The sequence below is a fragment of the Hemiscyllium ocellatum genome, chromosome 1, assembly GCF_020745735.1.
Source record: "Hemiscyllium ocellatum isolate sHemOce1 chromosome 1, sHemOce1.pat.X.cur, whole genome shotgun sequence".
NCBI classification, from domain to species: Eukaryota; Metazoa; Chordata; class Chondrichthyes; order Orectolobiformes; family Hemiscylliidae; genus Hemiscyllium; species Hemiscyllium ocellatum.
In genome coordinates, this window is record NC_083401.1 from 122,343,040 (window position 1) to 122,357,927 (window position 14,888).

The 14,888-nt window shown below is 40.8% G+C and overlaps 1 protein-coding gene across 9 annotated transcripts in view; it reads left to right on the forward strand.

Annotated features, from left to right (window-relative positions):
• LOC132819809 (LIM domain-binding protein 2) overlaps positions 1-14,888 on the forward strand; it is a 292,986-nt gene that overhangs the window by 239,520 nt on the left and 38,578 nt on the right. For all 9 annotated transcript variants that reach the window (XM_060831638.1, XM_060831677.1, XM_060831683.1 and 6 more), the window contains one exon: positions 13,908-14,031. In XM_060831638.1, the coding sequence (XP_060687621.1) occupies positions 13,908-14,031 (124 nt within the window). The remainder of the gene's footprint in view (positions 1-13,907; positions 14,032-14,888) is intronic.

Sequence of the window (14,888 nt, forward strand, 5' to 3'; positions counted from 1 at the left end):
AGATAGAAACTTGGCTGTCTGGCAGAAAACAGAGAGTGGTGATAAAAGGGTCCTTCCCAGGATGGCAGCCGGTGACAAGTAATGTTCCACAAGGCTCAGTGTTGGGACCACAACTTTTCACTTTATACATTAACGGTCTAGATGAAGGAACTGAGGGCATTCTGACTCAGTTTGCAGACAATACAAAGATAGGTAAATGGACAGGTAGCATTAAGGTGGTGGGGAGGCTGCAGGAGGATTTGGACAGGTTAGGAGAGTGAGCAAAGTAGTGGCAAATGGAGTACGATGTAGGAAAGTGTGAGGTTATACACTTTGGCAGGAAGAATAGAGGCATGAACAATTTTCAAAATGGGGAGAAAATTCAGAAGTCTGAAGTGCAAAGAAATTTTGGAGTTCTAGTCCAGAATTCTCTCATGGTAAACTTGCAGATTGAACAGTAGTTAGGAAGGCAATGATGGCATTTATTTTGAAAGGACTTGAATATAAAAGCGGGAATGGAGTTCTGAAGCTCTGTAAAGCTCTGGTCAGACCACGTTTGGAGTATTGTGGACAGTTTTGGAGCCCCATATCATAGAAAGGATATACAGGCCCTGGAGCTTGTTCAAAGGAAGTTCACAAAAATGGTCCCAGGAATGAAAAGCTTAACATATGAGGAACGTTTGATGACTCTGGGTCTACACTCGATGGAGTTGAGAAGGATGAGTGGGAATCTAATTGAAACATTTAGAATGTTTAATGGCCTGGACAGAGTAGATGTTGGGAAGATATTTCCATTGTTAGCAGGTTTATTTGAAAGTACAAGCTTTTGGAGTTTTATTGCTTCATCAGATGGGGCAAGATACATAGGACACAGAATTTATAAATAAAAGATCAAAGTGTCATACAACTGATGCAATGTATTTGACAAATCTAGATGGCTGTTAAATCTTTAATCATGCAGAATGAAGTTGCAGGTTTTGATTGATTCATGTGCAAATGCCTGAATTTCTTTCAAGTCACAGCCCTGAGATAATGTAAAGTTTTATCAGTATGCTAAATAAGTGACATCTCAGCTCAGACAATGCATTGAAGGTGTGAGGTTAGAGTCTGACTGTATCCCAAACTGGAGTCAGAGTGGTTTTATTTCCAAAGTAGAAATTAATATAATGTCACATTGACTGACTGCCCATGGATTGTGTGCATTTTGAACAAAATAGAATGTATTTGCAAATACAAATCTGCAAATGCAAATTCACCCCATAGATTTGTGTGTATGTGTGAGGGCGAGGGAAAATGTGCCTACATGTGTGTGTGCGTGTAGGAAAGAGAATGTGTATGTGTGTGTGAGAGTGTATGTGTGCATGCTTGATAGAGTGTGTGCACGAATGTAACATAGTGTATGCCTGTGAGAGTGTGTGCATATGAGTGTGAGAGATGGAACGTGTGTATGAGAGAGGGTCTGTGCGAGTATGTTTATGTGTAAGAGTGTGTGTGTGCGCGTGCGTGTGTGTGTGTGAGAGAGAGAGTGTATAGGGTGGTGGGGTCATCTGTAGTGTTACACGAACCTAAAATCCCGTTTGAGACCATCCTCAGGACACTGAACTTGGCTATCAGCCTCTGCTCAGCGACTCTGCATTGTTGTGTGTCCCGAAGTCCGCCTTAGAGGGCATTCATCCGAAGATTCGAGGCCAAATGTCCCTGACCGTTAAAGTGTTCCCTGACTGGGAGGGAACACCCCTGTCTGGCGATTGTTGTGTGGTGTCCATTCATCTATTGTTGTAGTGTCTGCTTGGATTTGCCAATATACCATGCCTTGGGTATCTTTGCCTCCAGCATATGAGATAGACAACATGGGTCAAATCACATGAGTACTTGCCAGACACGTGCTGCAACTATAGGGTGTTGAAGAGAGTGGATGTTTATGGATATGGTCCCAAAAATGGGGCTGCTTTAACCTGGATGGTGTCAAGCTTCTTGAGTATTCTTGGAGCTGCACTCATCAAGCAAATGGGGTATATTTCATCACACTCCCGATTTGGCTAGATGAGTGCAGTTTCAGCTTGTTCTTCCCCTTTAATTTTCCAAATATCCCTTACTGTCAACCCTCCCAGTATTTCATTTAAAGCCTTCTCTACCACTCTAGTTATGAAATGTACCCAGTACAACAATCCCAGCATTAGTCAGGCAAAGGTTATCCCAATGGTAATTCTCTCACTTTCTCTAGAATTGTGTCCTATGAGTCAGACCCAATTTCATCCATACTGATCTTTGAACCACATATTCGTCTGTATGATTTTATCTATTATCTGCCAATTTCTGTTTTTTATTTTAGTTTTAGATGCTCATATTCTTTCAGTAGAACGTCTTTCTTGATACCATTCACTCCTTGGATACTCGCATGGACCCCAACATTTTAATTGAAGTTGTTCGCTGCAGATGTGGTGCATTGAGAACAGGGTGATCAGAACAACACCTTCCCTAATACTGTGCCCAATTCCATTACTCAGCAACTTCCCAGGATGAAGCAGGCTGTCTCACTGCACTCAGTCAAACTTCACATTCATTCTGTTTTACAAACAGCTGTCACTGCTAATGCTGACTGCCAATATATTCATTGTCATTCATGTGCAATGGTATCTAAACAAAATAATTAGTAATCTAATGTCACAACTCTTTCAAACTGAGGATTACTTCAACATATTTATTTATAGTAAATAACAAACACTCATGACTGATGTTAACTCTTCATTATCCCAAAAGTGATATGAGCCTATGTTCTGTTTTCTTCATATTTATTTTTTAAATTTAACATGACGAGTATTTCAGTGGCGAGGGAGGTCCCCCAGTATCTGTGGCGATGGAAAGAACTGGCAGCTGAGGTGTCCCAGGGAGTGAGCTAAGCAGAGGAGATTGGCACCCCAGAAAGCACTCATCATAGATGTTGAACTTTTAACTTTATTCCTTTATTTTTCTAGTTTATATTAAGAAGGACTTTAAGGGCAACAATTACATTATTTCTTTATTTTTCTACTTATTCTGTGAAAGTCTGTAATGCTTAACTTTTTAACTTCCTTTCCTTTATGACTTTTTACCTGAGTTTTGCACTAAGGTACCTTTGTACCTAAGATGGTGTCGTGTGTGGCGACATTAGACACTTTTCATTGTACTCCTGTACTTCTATACTTGAGTACATGTGACAATAAAATCTAAATATAAATCTAAGTCCAAATCTGCATCATTGTTTGTGTTTTACTGAAAGACCATCTTGTTAGAATCAAGCAAAAAACAAAATATGGAAACAAAAACATAAATTGCTGGAACAACTCAGCAGGTCCTGTTGCATTTGTGGAGAGAAAGCTGAGTTAACGCTTTGGGTCCAAAGTTCTGAGGAAGGATTACTTGAACCGAAACGTTAACTCTGATTTCTCTCCATAGATGTTGACAGATCTGCTGAGCTTTTCCAGCAATTTCAGTTTTTGTTTCCAACATTTCCTCCTTGCAGTTATACTCCATGCCAAGACTGATGAAAGCAATTGTCCCATATGCCTCCTTAACTATTCTATTCACGTGCTGTGCTGACTTCTGTGAATAATTACATCAAGATCCCTCTTCTTTTAAGCTACCCAGTGTCCTGCCATTCATTAAATATTCCCTCTTCTTGTTTCTTCTTCCGAAGTACATCACCTCGTACCTATTAGGGTTAAATACCTGTATACTACTATATCTCCATGTAACCTATATTCATCTTCGCTGCTATTAACTATTCTACCAATCTTGGTGTCTTCTGCAAATTTACTTAACATTCTCCTCACATTTTCAACTGTATCATTTATGTAGGTAACAAACAATAAGGTCTCAGTACTGATCCTTATGGTACACTGCTGGATACCAGCCTCCAGTCACTCAAACAGCCTTCTACCACTATCCTTTGTGTTCTATTACTCAACCAGTTTCTGATCCATCTCACCAAGTTTCCCTCAATTCCTTGTGCTTTAACCGTACCAGTCTCCCATGTGGGACCTTGTCAAAAGCTTTGTTAAAATCCATATAAGCTACATCAATTGAACTCAGCCACAAACTGAATCACATTTTAAAAAAATTCTAACAAATTTATTAGGTACGACCTCCCTCTGACAAAACCATGCTGACTATCCCTAATTAACCTATGCCTTTCTAATTGGATATTAATTTGCTCCATCATAATTTTTTTCCTTCAGAGTTTTCTCCAATAATTTCCCTACTATTCATGTGAGATTCACTGGTCTGTAATTTCTTGGTTCCTCTTTACCACCCTTCTTAAAAAGTAGAACCACATTAGCCAACCTGCAGTCTTCTGCCATTCCCCTGTGCCCAGATAGGAATTATAAATTTTTCAGAGCTCCCGCAATTTCTTGTCTCGCCTACCACAACAGTCTGACATGCAATTGATCAGGGGCTGGGGGATTTGTCTATTTTTAACGTTGACAGAGCCTCCAATACTTCCCAATTTCCTATATTAAACTGTGCGTATTCCTCACAGTCCATTTTCCTGAATTCCATACCTACATTCTCCTTTTCCAGAATGAAGACTGAAGAGAAGTATTCATTCAATATCTTTCCAATATCCTGTGGCTTCAAACACAGGCTGGTCCCTAAGGGGTTCTGTTCTTTCTCTGGTTAACCATTTCTCTTTAATGTATTTATAAAATACCTTAATTTTCTCCCTAATCATGTTTGTCAGTCCTTTTTCATGACCCATTTTTTTCTTCCAATTGCTTTCTTAAGTTTCCTCCTATACTTCCCTGTATTCCTCTCACCCTGCTGCTGAATTGCTCCCTTTGGACTTGCATAAAACCCCACTTTTCTTCTTCATCCAGTTCTGAATTGTTCTAGACATCCAGGGTTCTCTGAATATACTGCTGTCAAGAGCACATGTTAGACCTTTACTCTCGCTAGCTCCTTTTTGAACGCTCGCCATTGCTCCACTTTAGACATACTTCAAGGAGTTGTTCCCAGTCTACTGTGGCCAGATCCTTCTTTATTCGAAGAAAATCTGCCTTCCCCCAATGTAAAGCTGTCTTGTGCAGGCCATTTTCTTTCCTTGTAAAGAACAAACTTGAACTGCATTGCGGTGTTGGGGCTCACTGTCGCCTAAATGTTCCCCCACTGCTTCATTAAACACTTGTCCTGCTCTTTCCCCAGAACCAGATCCAGCACCATGCCATCCCTTGTTGGGCCATCTACATAGTGATACAAACAACTCCCCTGGATATATTTCCAAGAAACCCTTAATACTATGACTATCCAAATTTATGTTGGGAAAGTTGAAATCCCCTAGTATAATGACCTAAGTATTACTCTTGCATATTTCTGTGAACTGGCTACACATTTGCTTCTCTATTTCCCACTGACTCATTGGGGACCTATGATACATTCCCAATAAAGTAGTTGCCCCATTAACATTCCTAAGTTCTACCCACAAAGCCTTGTTTGAGAATCTTTCCAAGGTATCATCTCTCCTCATTGCAGTAATAGACTCCTTAATTAATGGTGCAATCCACCACCCGTTTTACAGCATCCTCTATCTTGCCTAAAGATCCAATACCCCAGAATGTTGCATTGCCAGTCTAACCACCCCCCCCTCCCCCCCCCCCTCAATCATGTTTCTGTGATGGCATCAATTTCATATTTCCATGTGTTAATCCACACCATTAACTCATCAGTATTGCCTATTACACTCTAGCATTAAAAACCATCAGCCTTACCTTACTCTCTTGACACTCAACATAACTGAACTCATGATTTGGAGATGCTGGTGTTGGACTGGGGTGTACAAAGTTAAAAATCACACAACACCCGGTTATAGTCCAACAGGTTTAATTGGGAGCACACTAGCACCTGATGAAGGAGCATCGCTCCGAAAGCTAGTGTGCTCCCAATTGAACCTGTTGGACTATAACCTGGTGGTGTGTGATTTTTAACTGAACTCATTGAGATTTGCTTCTTTTGTTGTAGCATAATGTATCTTTGTTTCTTCGATATTCTATGTCCCCTCCCCCTTTTAGATGGGTTTAAATTCCTCCCACAGCACCAGCAAACCTACCTGCAAGGAATTTGGTCCCAGGATGGCTCAGGTGCACACTGTCCAATTTGTACATGTCCCACCATCCCCAGTGATCCAAAAATCATGATCAATTTGGATTTCCAGAGGCATGTAACAAGGTGCCAGACTGTTAAAGAAGATAAGACCCCACAGTGTTAGGGGCAAGATACTGACATGAATAGAGGATTGGTTGACTGGCAGAAGGCAGAGAGTGGGAATAAAGGGGTCTTTTTCAGGATGGAAGCCTGTGACTAGTGAAGCTCTGCAGGGTTCCTTGTTGGAATCAAATGTATTCATGCTATACGTTAACAATCTGGAACTAAGGACATTGCTGCTAAGTTTGCAAATGATATAAACTCAGGTGGAGGGAGAATGGGCAAAGTGGCTGATGAAGTACAATGTGGGCAAGTGTGAGGTCATGCACTTTGGTAGAAAGAATAGAGGCATAGACTATTTTCTAAACAGGGAAAAGCTGAAATGCAAATGGACTTAGCAATCCTAGTTCAGGATTCTCTTAAGGTTAACATGCAGGTTCATCTGGCAGTTAGGAAGGCAAATGCAATGTTAGCATTTATTTCAAGAGGGCTAAAATAAAACAGCAGGGATGTAACTGCCGAGGCTGTATAAGGCTCTGATCAGAACACATTTGGAATACTGGGAGCAATTTATGGCCCTTTTGTATCTAAGGAACGATGTGTTGGTGTTGGAAGGAGCACAGACAATGTTTACAAGAATGATTCCAGAAATGAAGAGCTTGTCATATGAGAGTGGTTGAGGACTCTGGGTTGTACTTAATGGAGCTCAGAAAGATGAGGGGGTATTGAATCGAAACTTCCCGCCTCAGGCGACTGACTGTGTGGAGTTTGCACGTTCTCCCCGTGTCTGTGTGGGTTTCCTCCGGGTGCTCCGGTTTCCTCCCACAGTCCAAAGATGTGCGGGTCAGGTGAATTGGCCATGCTAAATTGCCCATAGTGTAAGGGAAGGTGTAAATGTAGGGATATGGGTGGGTTGCGCTTCGGCGGGTCGGTGTGAACTTGTTGGGCTGAAGGGCCTGTTTCCACACTGTAAGTAATCTAATTTAACGGAATACTGAGAGGCACAGACAGAGTGGACATGGAGAAGATGTTTTCACCAATAGGAGAGACTATGACCCGAGGGCATAGCCTCAGAGTGAAGGGACAACCCTTTAGAACTGAGATGAAGAGGAATTTCCTCAGCCATAGAGCGATTAATCTGTGGAACTCATTGCCAAAGAGAGCTGCGGAGACAATCTCATTGAGTTTATTTAAGACAGGGATAGATAGGTTCTTGATTGATAAGAGACTCAAAGGTTACAGGGAAAAGGCAGGAGAATGGGATTGTAAGATCTATCAGCCATGATCAGATTGCAGGGCAGACGTGATTGGCTGAATGGTCTAATTTTGCTCCTATATCTTATTGTCTAATGGGCAAAAAATTCAACAAGAGTTTGTGGAAAAATAATTAACTGCCATTTATGCACAAAGCAGTTTTGGTTTCCTCACATTTCATGAATAAACATATTGTTAGCTCCTTTATTTATCCAACTAATTTTGAAACAAAAAGTAAAGGTTGTTTTGAATGGCATCATAATGATATCTCTATAATAATTGCAGTCAAAACACTCCAACAGTGAATGATAATGTGTTGTTTAGAAAGCTACCTCAGCTTTCAGCAAACCACTATGCAAAATTTCAAATTTGTTTACAAGAAAATGATAACAAGGCACAATACCTAGTTAGTTTGTAGCTTTTAAAATAGATTTAGTTTTCATTTCTATTCATCTCACAATAGCTTTTGATGAGTGGAATTTGGTTGTAAGTTTGCACTTTATGTTGTGTGAAGGTGATGCAAATTTTATTGCAATGTGCCAAGGGTTATCTGGCTTTGAGTCAGAGCAGTGTATGAGTTAGTATCAGACAGTTCACAACTCATTGTGAAAGAAGAGAATCTATATCCATTATGAACTGGAGATAAACTTTTCAAGATTTATATGTTATATAGACTGAAACAGGATTGTATGATATTACAAAATGAAATGTGCAGGTTCAATTTCACTCATCCATTGAGATCCTGATCTTAGCTGTCTTGCAGTGCAGAAAGAAGGCTTTCATGCAATGGAAGTTTGGAAATTGGAAGCTCGTGTCATTTTTGCTCCAGATGTGTGTGGCCTGGTAGAACTGAAAAGGAAAGAAATTTAGAGGAAAAACTAGTTCACCACCTCACTGTCACATGAAGATTGTTGTTGGAGGGCATTGTAACAATTCTGGGTTTGAAACATTGATGTTCTACTTCTGATAAAATAGATTCAAATCAGCTCGACTTAGTTGAACTGAAATTCCCAGTGACAGTTGGCTTGAAATATTAAAATGTTTAAAACTGAAGGTTTCAATTTGTTCCTAATGCATGTGACTACAATATATACTCATTACTAATTATCATCCTCATTCAGCTTCTTAGTGAGGGAAATGAAATCTTAGCATATTTTATTTGGAATATTACTGAGGGAACTGGAAATATTTGTAAATATGAAATGCTGTTCTACAGTCAGAACTAAAACACTTACCTCATTGCACCTCTTTGAGAAGCATATTGAAAATCTAATAAAACTAATTTTGAGTGTTGTCAAACTGCTGGCTAATTACTTTTTCCATTTACAAATCTGTAAATTTAAAAGTTTTGTGAGTGCTTCCTTTTCTGAGACAGTTGGGAAAACACCAGTGTATCTGTATGACCTAGTTAATATTACAATCTCTCTTCCACCCATGCACACTGCATTTGCAGTACAGTCACTTTAAGAAACACAGTGGCACATGTGCCTTACATTACCATCTATTTGTGCAAAGAGAGAAAAATTTTCTTAGGGATAGAACCTCACTTGAAATGAGTTTCCAACAGCAAACTTGGACAACAAATTTAGAAACGGATTTAAACCGGCGCCACCTTTGCAGTGTGAATAAATAACACAAAGATGTAATGAAAATATCATCTTATTAGATTGGCTGGTATTAAATGTATGTTATAAAATTAAAGCAGTTTATTTTTATGAAATGTTGAAGAAATTCATGGAATGCTCTATTATTTTCATCTGCTGAAGAGAAAACGTCAAAAACAGAAATTACCTCCAAAGGAATTTCCTTGTTTTTACATTGAGTAGTGTCCAAAGAGGATGTAGAATCAAAAGGGAGTAAATGAAACATTGTGTAACCTTTAAAATAAACCAGTCTAAGAAAAAAAGTCCATTTCGCAAATCTGGGTAGAATCTAAATCATTGCGCCACCAATCTCCACGCAGCTATCTATTTGAAATTGCGACCAGTTTTGTGCAATTTTAATCAACATTAATGTGGCTTTCAATATTGCAAGTTGAAGAATTAAACACATATATTCTTATAGAGGGCTGAGCAGTATTCTCCCATAATTTTATTTCTTCTGCATGGGCTCTCTAAGCTCTGTGCATGGCAGCAAGTTCCCCAACTGGAAGTCAATGCTATGATCCATGTTGGCACATTGATTGCCGTGCACTGAATGTTTGAGCAGCTGCACAATTTAGAGGCAACACTGGGACTGAGTGATGGAGACTGTGGCGGGTTTTATGGCAGAATCATGCAGAAGGTCTAATGAGGCCTATTTTGGTGTCAGGAGCAACTCACTCTTTTTATTATTTTAGAATCATAGCATCTTGCAACATAGAAACAGTCCCTTCAACCCAGCATGTCTAATCCGACCAACAAACATCAAACTACACTAATCCCATTTACCTGCACTTGGATTGTAGCCTAATGTGCCCCAGCATTTTAAGTATTTGATGAATGATGAGGCGAGTTTCTCACTAGGTAGCAGAGTATTACCAAGTCAAGGGATCATATGTTGTTAAACATCTCATTAAGGTAGATGTTGAGAATTCTCAACATGGAAGGCAAAGCGGTTATCTGCCAACTTCAGTTTGTCCCTTTGTCCAATGTTAGACACGGGCATGATCATCTCAGGCATGTTGCATGGACACATGGCACATGCACACCACATCCATTGTATACAATATGTGCCAGTCTCTAAGAACCCTTCTGGTTCATCTCTAACCTACTTACAGTACACTTCCGTGCTTCAATGCTATGCCTCCGCTCAAAAGCAACTATCATTGTAATGTTGGAACAAGGACATTGTGCATTCATGTACACAATTCCTGTTTATAGATCGGACCAGGCTGCATCTCTGACCTGTTCATTTGCTTTCATAGTGCTCAATCACTCTGAGGCTACCTGGATGCTCACAGCATCTCTGCCTTGCTTTGCTATTTTGTGCTTTGTTCCTTCAGACAGAGATACCAGGCTCTCAGTATTGCTGCACTTTTTAGTGCAGACATAAAGTCATAAGGTTTGTCATAGTTATAATGTGGAGGTGCTGGTATTAGATTAGATTACTTACAGTGTGGAAACAGGCCCTTCGGCCCAACAAGTCCACACCGACCCGCCGAAGCGCAACCCACCCATACCCCTACATTTACCCCTACCTAACACTACGGGCAATTTAGCATAGCCAATTCACCTGACCCGCACATCTTTGGACTGTGGGAGGAAACCGGAGCACCCGGAGGAAACCCACACAGACACGGGGAGAACGTGCAAACTCCACACAGTCAGTCGCCTGAGTCAGGAATTGAACCCGGGTCTCAGGCGCTGTGAGGCAGCAGTGCTAACCACTGTGCCACCGTGCCGCCCACAAATTGGATTGGGGTGGACAAAGTCAGAAGTCACACAACACCAGATTATCATCCAACAGGTTTATCCAAAATCACAAACTTGCAGAGCGCTGCTTCATCAGGTGAAGGTGTCATGTGACTTCTGACCTTATTATAGTTGGCAGTAAACCTCAGTTAAGTCAAGGGCCATAGCTTTCTTTCAGGTAGTCCCAGCACAGTAAGTTAAGGGCAGCCCCCATTACCAGTCCACAGGCTTGAACACAATCATTCTGCCGCTGTTGAGGTCAGAGTTGAGATTTGTTCCACATAAGGGGTGAGGAGCCAAATGTCAGGCAGACCATGACCTATCTTCACCCTTGCTGACCTGCTGGACGAATGGGAGATGGATAGGTATTCGGGAGATGTTAATTTTGGTGCAGAGTTTGCAGTGTCCTGAGTAAGTGAGTTGGCAGTGCATAGGACATGCAGGACTAGTGGCAATAGGAGTTGGGAGTTGGTGACTGTGAGTAAGAGAAGATGTTGGCAGGCAATAATGACAATGGTGGAGCATAATTCTTGGCCAGAGGTGGGAACAGGAGGAAAGGCTGAGTGTAGGATATTAGAGAGGAAATGGTGACACTTAGGCTCACAGATTGAAGAAGGTTATTGACATTCTTCCTAAGTTGTTATGCATTTCTCCAGCTAGCTGAGTCTGCATTGACCCAGGTAGCAACATTGGACGAGGTTGGCATGGTCTGGTGTTATAGCCTCCTCCACTGGTCCTGGGTGAAGAGGATGTCCCTCTTCTGCAACATGCTGTTCACTAGAACCTCCAGGTCCTGCCTGCAAAGCTAAGTGACAAATTTCTCTTATTGCCCAAGTCCAGGGCAAAAATCAGGAACAGTACAGTATTGCTCCAGATTTACAGTGCTTGGCTCGGTGCATAACAGCTTTTAAAGATGGCATCTGTGTAAAGGATGTCTGTGAATTTGAGGATGTCCTGGCAGTAGCAAGTTGTTCTGGGAACAGTGCGTGGTAAGGGAGGGAATAGCATTGGGACACCAAATAGTTAATGAAATGAGTATGACAAGATATAACAAGAAAATTTGCTAGACTTTGCAGTGAAAAATACTCAAAAAGCTTGACACAACTTTCACTAAGTCACAAAAAAAAATGTACAGTCCATAATCTTTGAACAATTAACAATGTCTGGAGCCTTCAGATAATTTCATGGTGATCACAAATATTGCAAAATAAGTATCCTTCATATAGATTGAGAGAGAATGATTGTATAACAGTGTTTATGTGAAAGATAACATACTTAGTGGCTCACAGATGTAACAGCATAAGAAATAGAAGTAGGACTAGGCCACTTGAACCATTCAGTAAGATCAGAGCTGACATGATTATAGCCTTAACTCCACTTTCCCGCCAGCCACCATAATCTTGTTATAGATTCATAGAGATGTACAGCATGGAAACAGACCCTTCAGTCCAGCTCTTCCATGCCGACCAGATATTCCAACCTAATCTAGCACCTGCCAGCATCCTGCCCATATCCCTCCAAACCTTTCCTATTCATATACCCATCCAAATGCTTCTTAAATGTTGCAATTGTACCAGCTTCCACCACTTCCTTTGGCAGCTCATTCCATACACGTACCACCCTTTGTGTGAAAAAGTTGCCCCTTAAGATCTCTTTTATATCTTTCCCTTCTCGCCCTAATCCTATGCTCTCTAGTTCTGGACTCCCTGACCCCAGGGAAAAAACGTTGCCTATTTGCCCAGTCCATGCCCCTCATAATTTTGTAAACCTCTATAAGGTCACTCCTCAGCCTCCGGCGCTCCAGGGAAAACAGCTCCACCCTGTTCAGCCTCTCCCTATAGCTCAAATCCTCCAACTCTGGCAACATCCTTGTAAATTTTTTCAAAACCCTTTCAAGTTTTACAACATCTTTCCGTTAGGAAGGAGACCAGAATTGCATGCAATATTCCAACAGTGGCCTAACCAATGTCCTGTACAGCTGCAATATGACCTCCCAACTCCTGTACTCAGTACTCTGCCCAATAAAGGAAAGCATACCAAACGCTTTCTTCACTATCCTATCTAACTGCGACTCCACTTTCAAGGAGCTATGAACCTACAGTCCAAGGTCTCTTTGTTCAGCAACACTCCCTAGGACCTTATCATTATGTGTATAAGTCTTGCTAAGATTTGCTTTCCCAAAATGCTGCACCTCACATTTATCTGAATTAAACTTCATCTGCTACTTCTCAGTCCATTGGCCCATCTGGTCAAGATCCTGTTGTAATCTGAGGTAACGTTCTTCGCTGTCCACTACACTTCCAATTTTGGTGTCATCTGCAAACGTACTAACTGTACCTCTTATGTTTGCATCCAAATCATTTATGTAAATGACAAAAAGTAGAGGACCCAGCGCCGATCCTTGTGGCACTCCACTGGTCACAGGCCTCCAGTCTGAAAAACAACTCTCCACCACCACCCTGTCTTGTACCTTTGAGTCAGTTCTGTATCCAAATGGCTAGTTCTTCCTGTATTCCGCGAGACCTAACCTTGCTAACCGGTCTCCCATGGGGAACCTTGTCGAACGCCTTACTGAAGTCCACATAGATCACATCTACCGCTCTGCCCTCATCAATCCTCTTTGTTACTTTCTCAAAAAAAATCAATCAGGTTTGTGAGCCATGATTTCCCATGCACAAAGCCATGTTGACTATCCCTAATTAGTCCTTGCCTTTCCAAATACATGCACATCCTGTCCCTCAGGATTCCCTCCAACAACTTGCCCACCACCGACGTCAGGCTTACTGGTCTATAGTTCCCTGGCTTGTCCTTATCACCCTTCTTAAAAAGTGGCACGTTTTCCTTGTAGACCAAAGATCTGTCTAACCAGGGCTTGAATATATTCAATGTCTTCATCTCAACTGCTCATTGAATGTAGTCAATAAGCTGAGTTAGACATTTTTAATCTATAAGAGAGATGAAGCTAATGGAGGCAAGCAGGAACGTGGAGTTAAGGTCATAATCAGAGCAACCAGATTGTATCAACTTAAATATGTGTTTACTTTTTCTTATTTTTAACATAACTCATGAGGAAGTGTAACAGTATAATTTGTGCTCATTTTCCAGTTGTGTGTTATATTGGAGCCAATGCAAGAACTGATGTCCAGACATAAAACATATAATATCAGCCCAAGAGACTGTTTGAAAACCTGCTTATTCCAAAAATGGCAGCGAATGGTGGCACCTCCAGGTAGGTTGACAGTATACATAAGTGAATTGTATGCTCAACTCACTGAAAGAGAATAGTCTTAATGAAGTTAGATAGTGCTCCAATTATACATTCTTTCAGTTCCTCACAGATAACCCAGTATCAAAATTACTGACCATGAAAGAACAACTATCCTTCTAGGAACCCAGAGTTGTTAGTTAATGGACTGTTATGTCTCCATGCCACATAATCTGTAGTGCAGGTCGTTGCATTCAATAAAAATAGGCTGAAGAAAGACAATAGTAGAAGCCAATCTTTACACAGCTACCATTTATTTACACAGTAAAACATTGCAATCATGCATCTGCTAATTCAACTACCACCCCAATTACAGTATTTATTTGTCTTGTTAATCAACCTACTTTAACATGTCACAACATATTTCCATGGCTATCACATTCTCAGGTAGTACTTGAACCTGGACTTTCTGACCCAGAGATAGGAGCACTACCACTGTGCCACAAGATGTGTTTCTTCCCATCTGCTCAAGTAAAACCTCAATTTTGGAAGCAGATGTGGAAGTTTCCATGGCAATATTTTGAGAAAGAGCTATCCCCCATGTCTGGCCAATTTCTATCCTTCAATTAACATATAAAAACAGATTATCCAACCTATAACACTGCTGTCTGAGGGAGCTTGGTGTGTCCTTATTGAGTGCTATGTTACCTATATTGCAAAAGTGACCACAATTCATAGAGTACTTCATGGCTATGTGATACATTGAGGTTGGGAAAGCAGCTATAAAAATTCAAGTCTGCCTTTTAATGCTCAGAATGTACATTTTTCAATAGTTCACAAAGTGTCTTCACAACATTTGCTTGTTTTTTAAATGGAAGGAA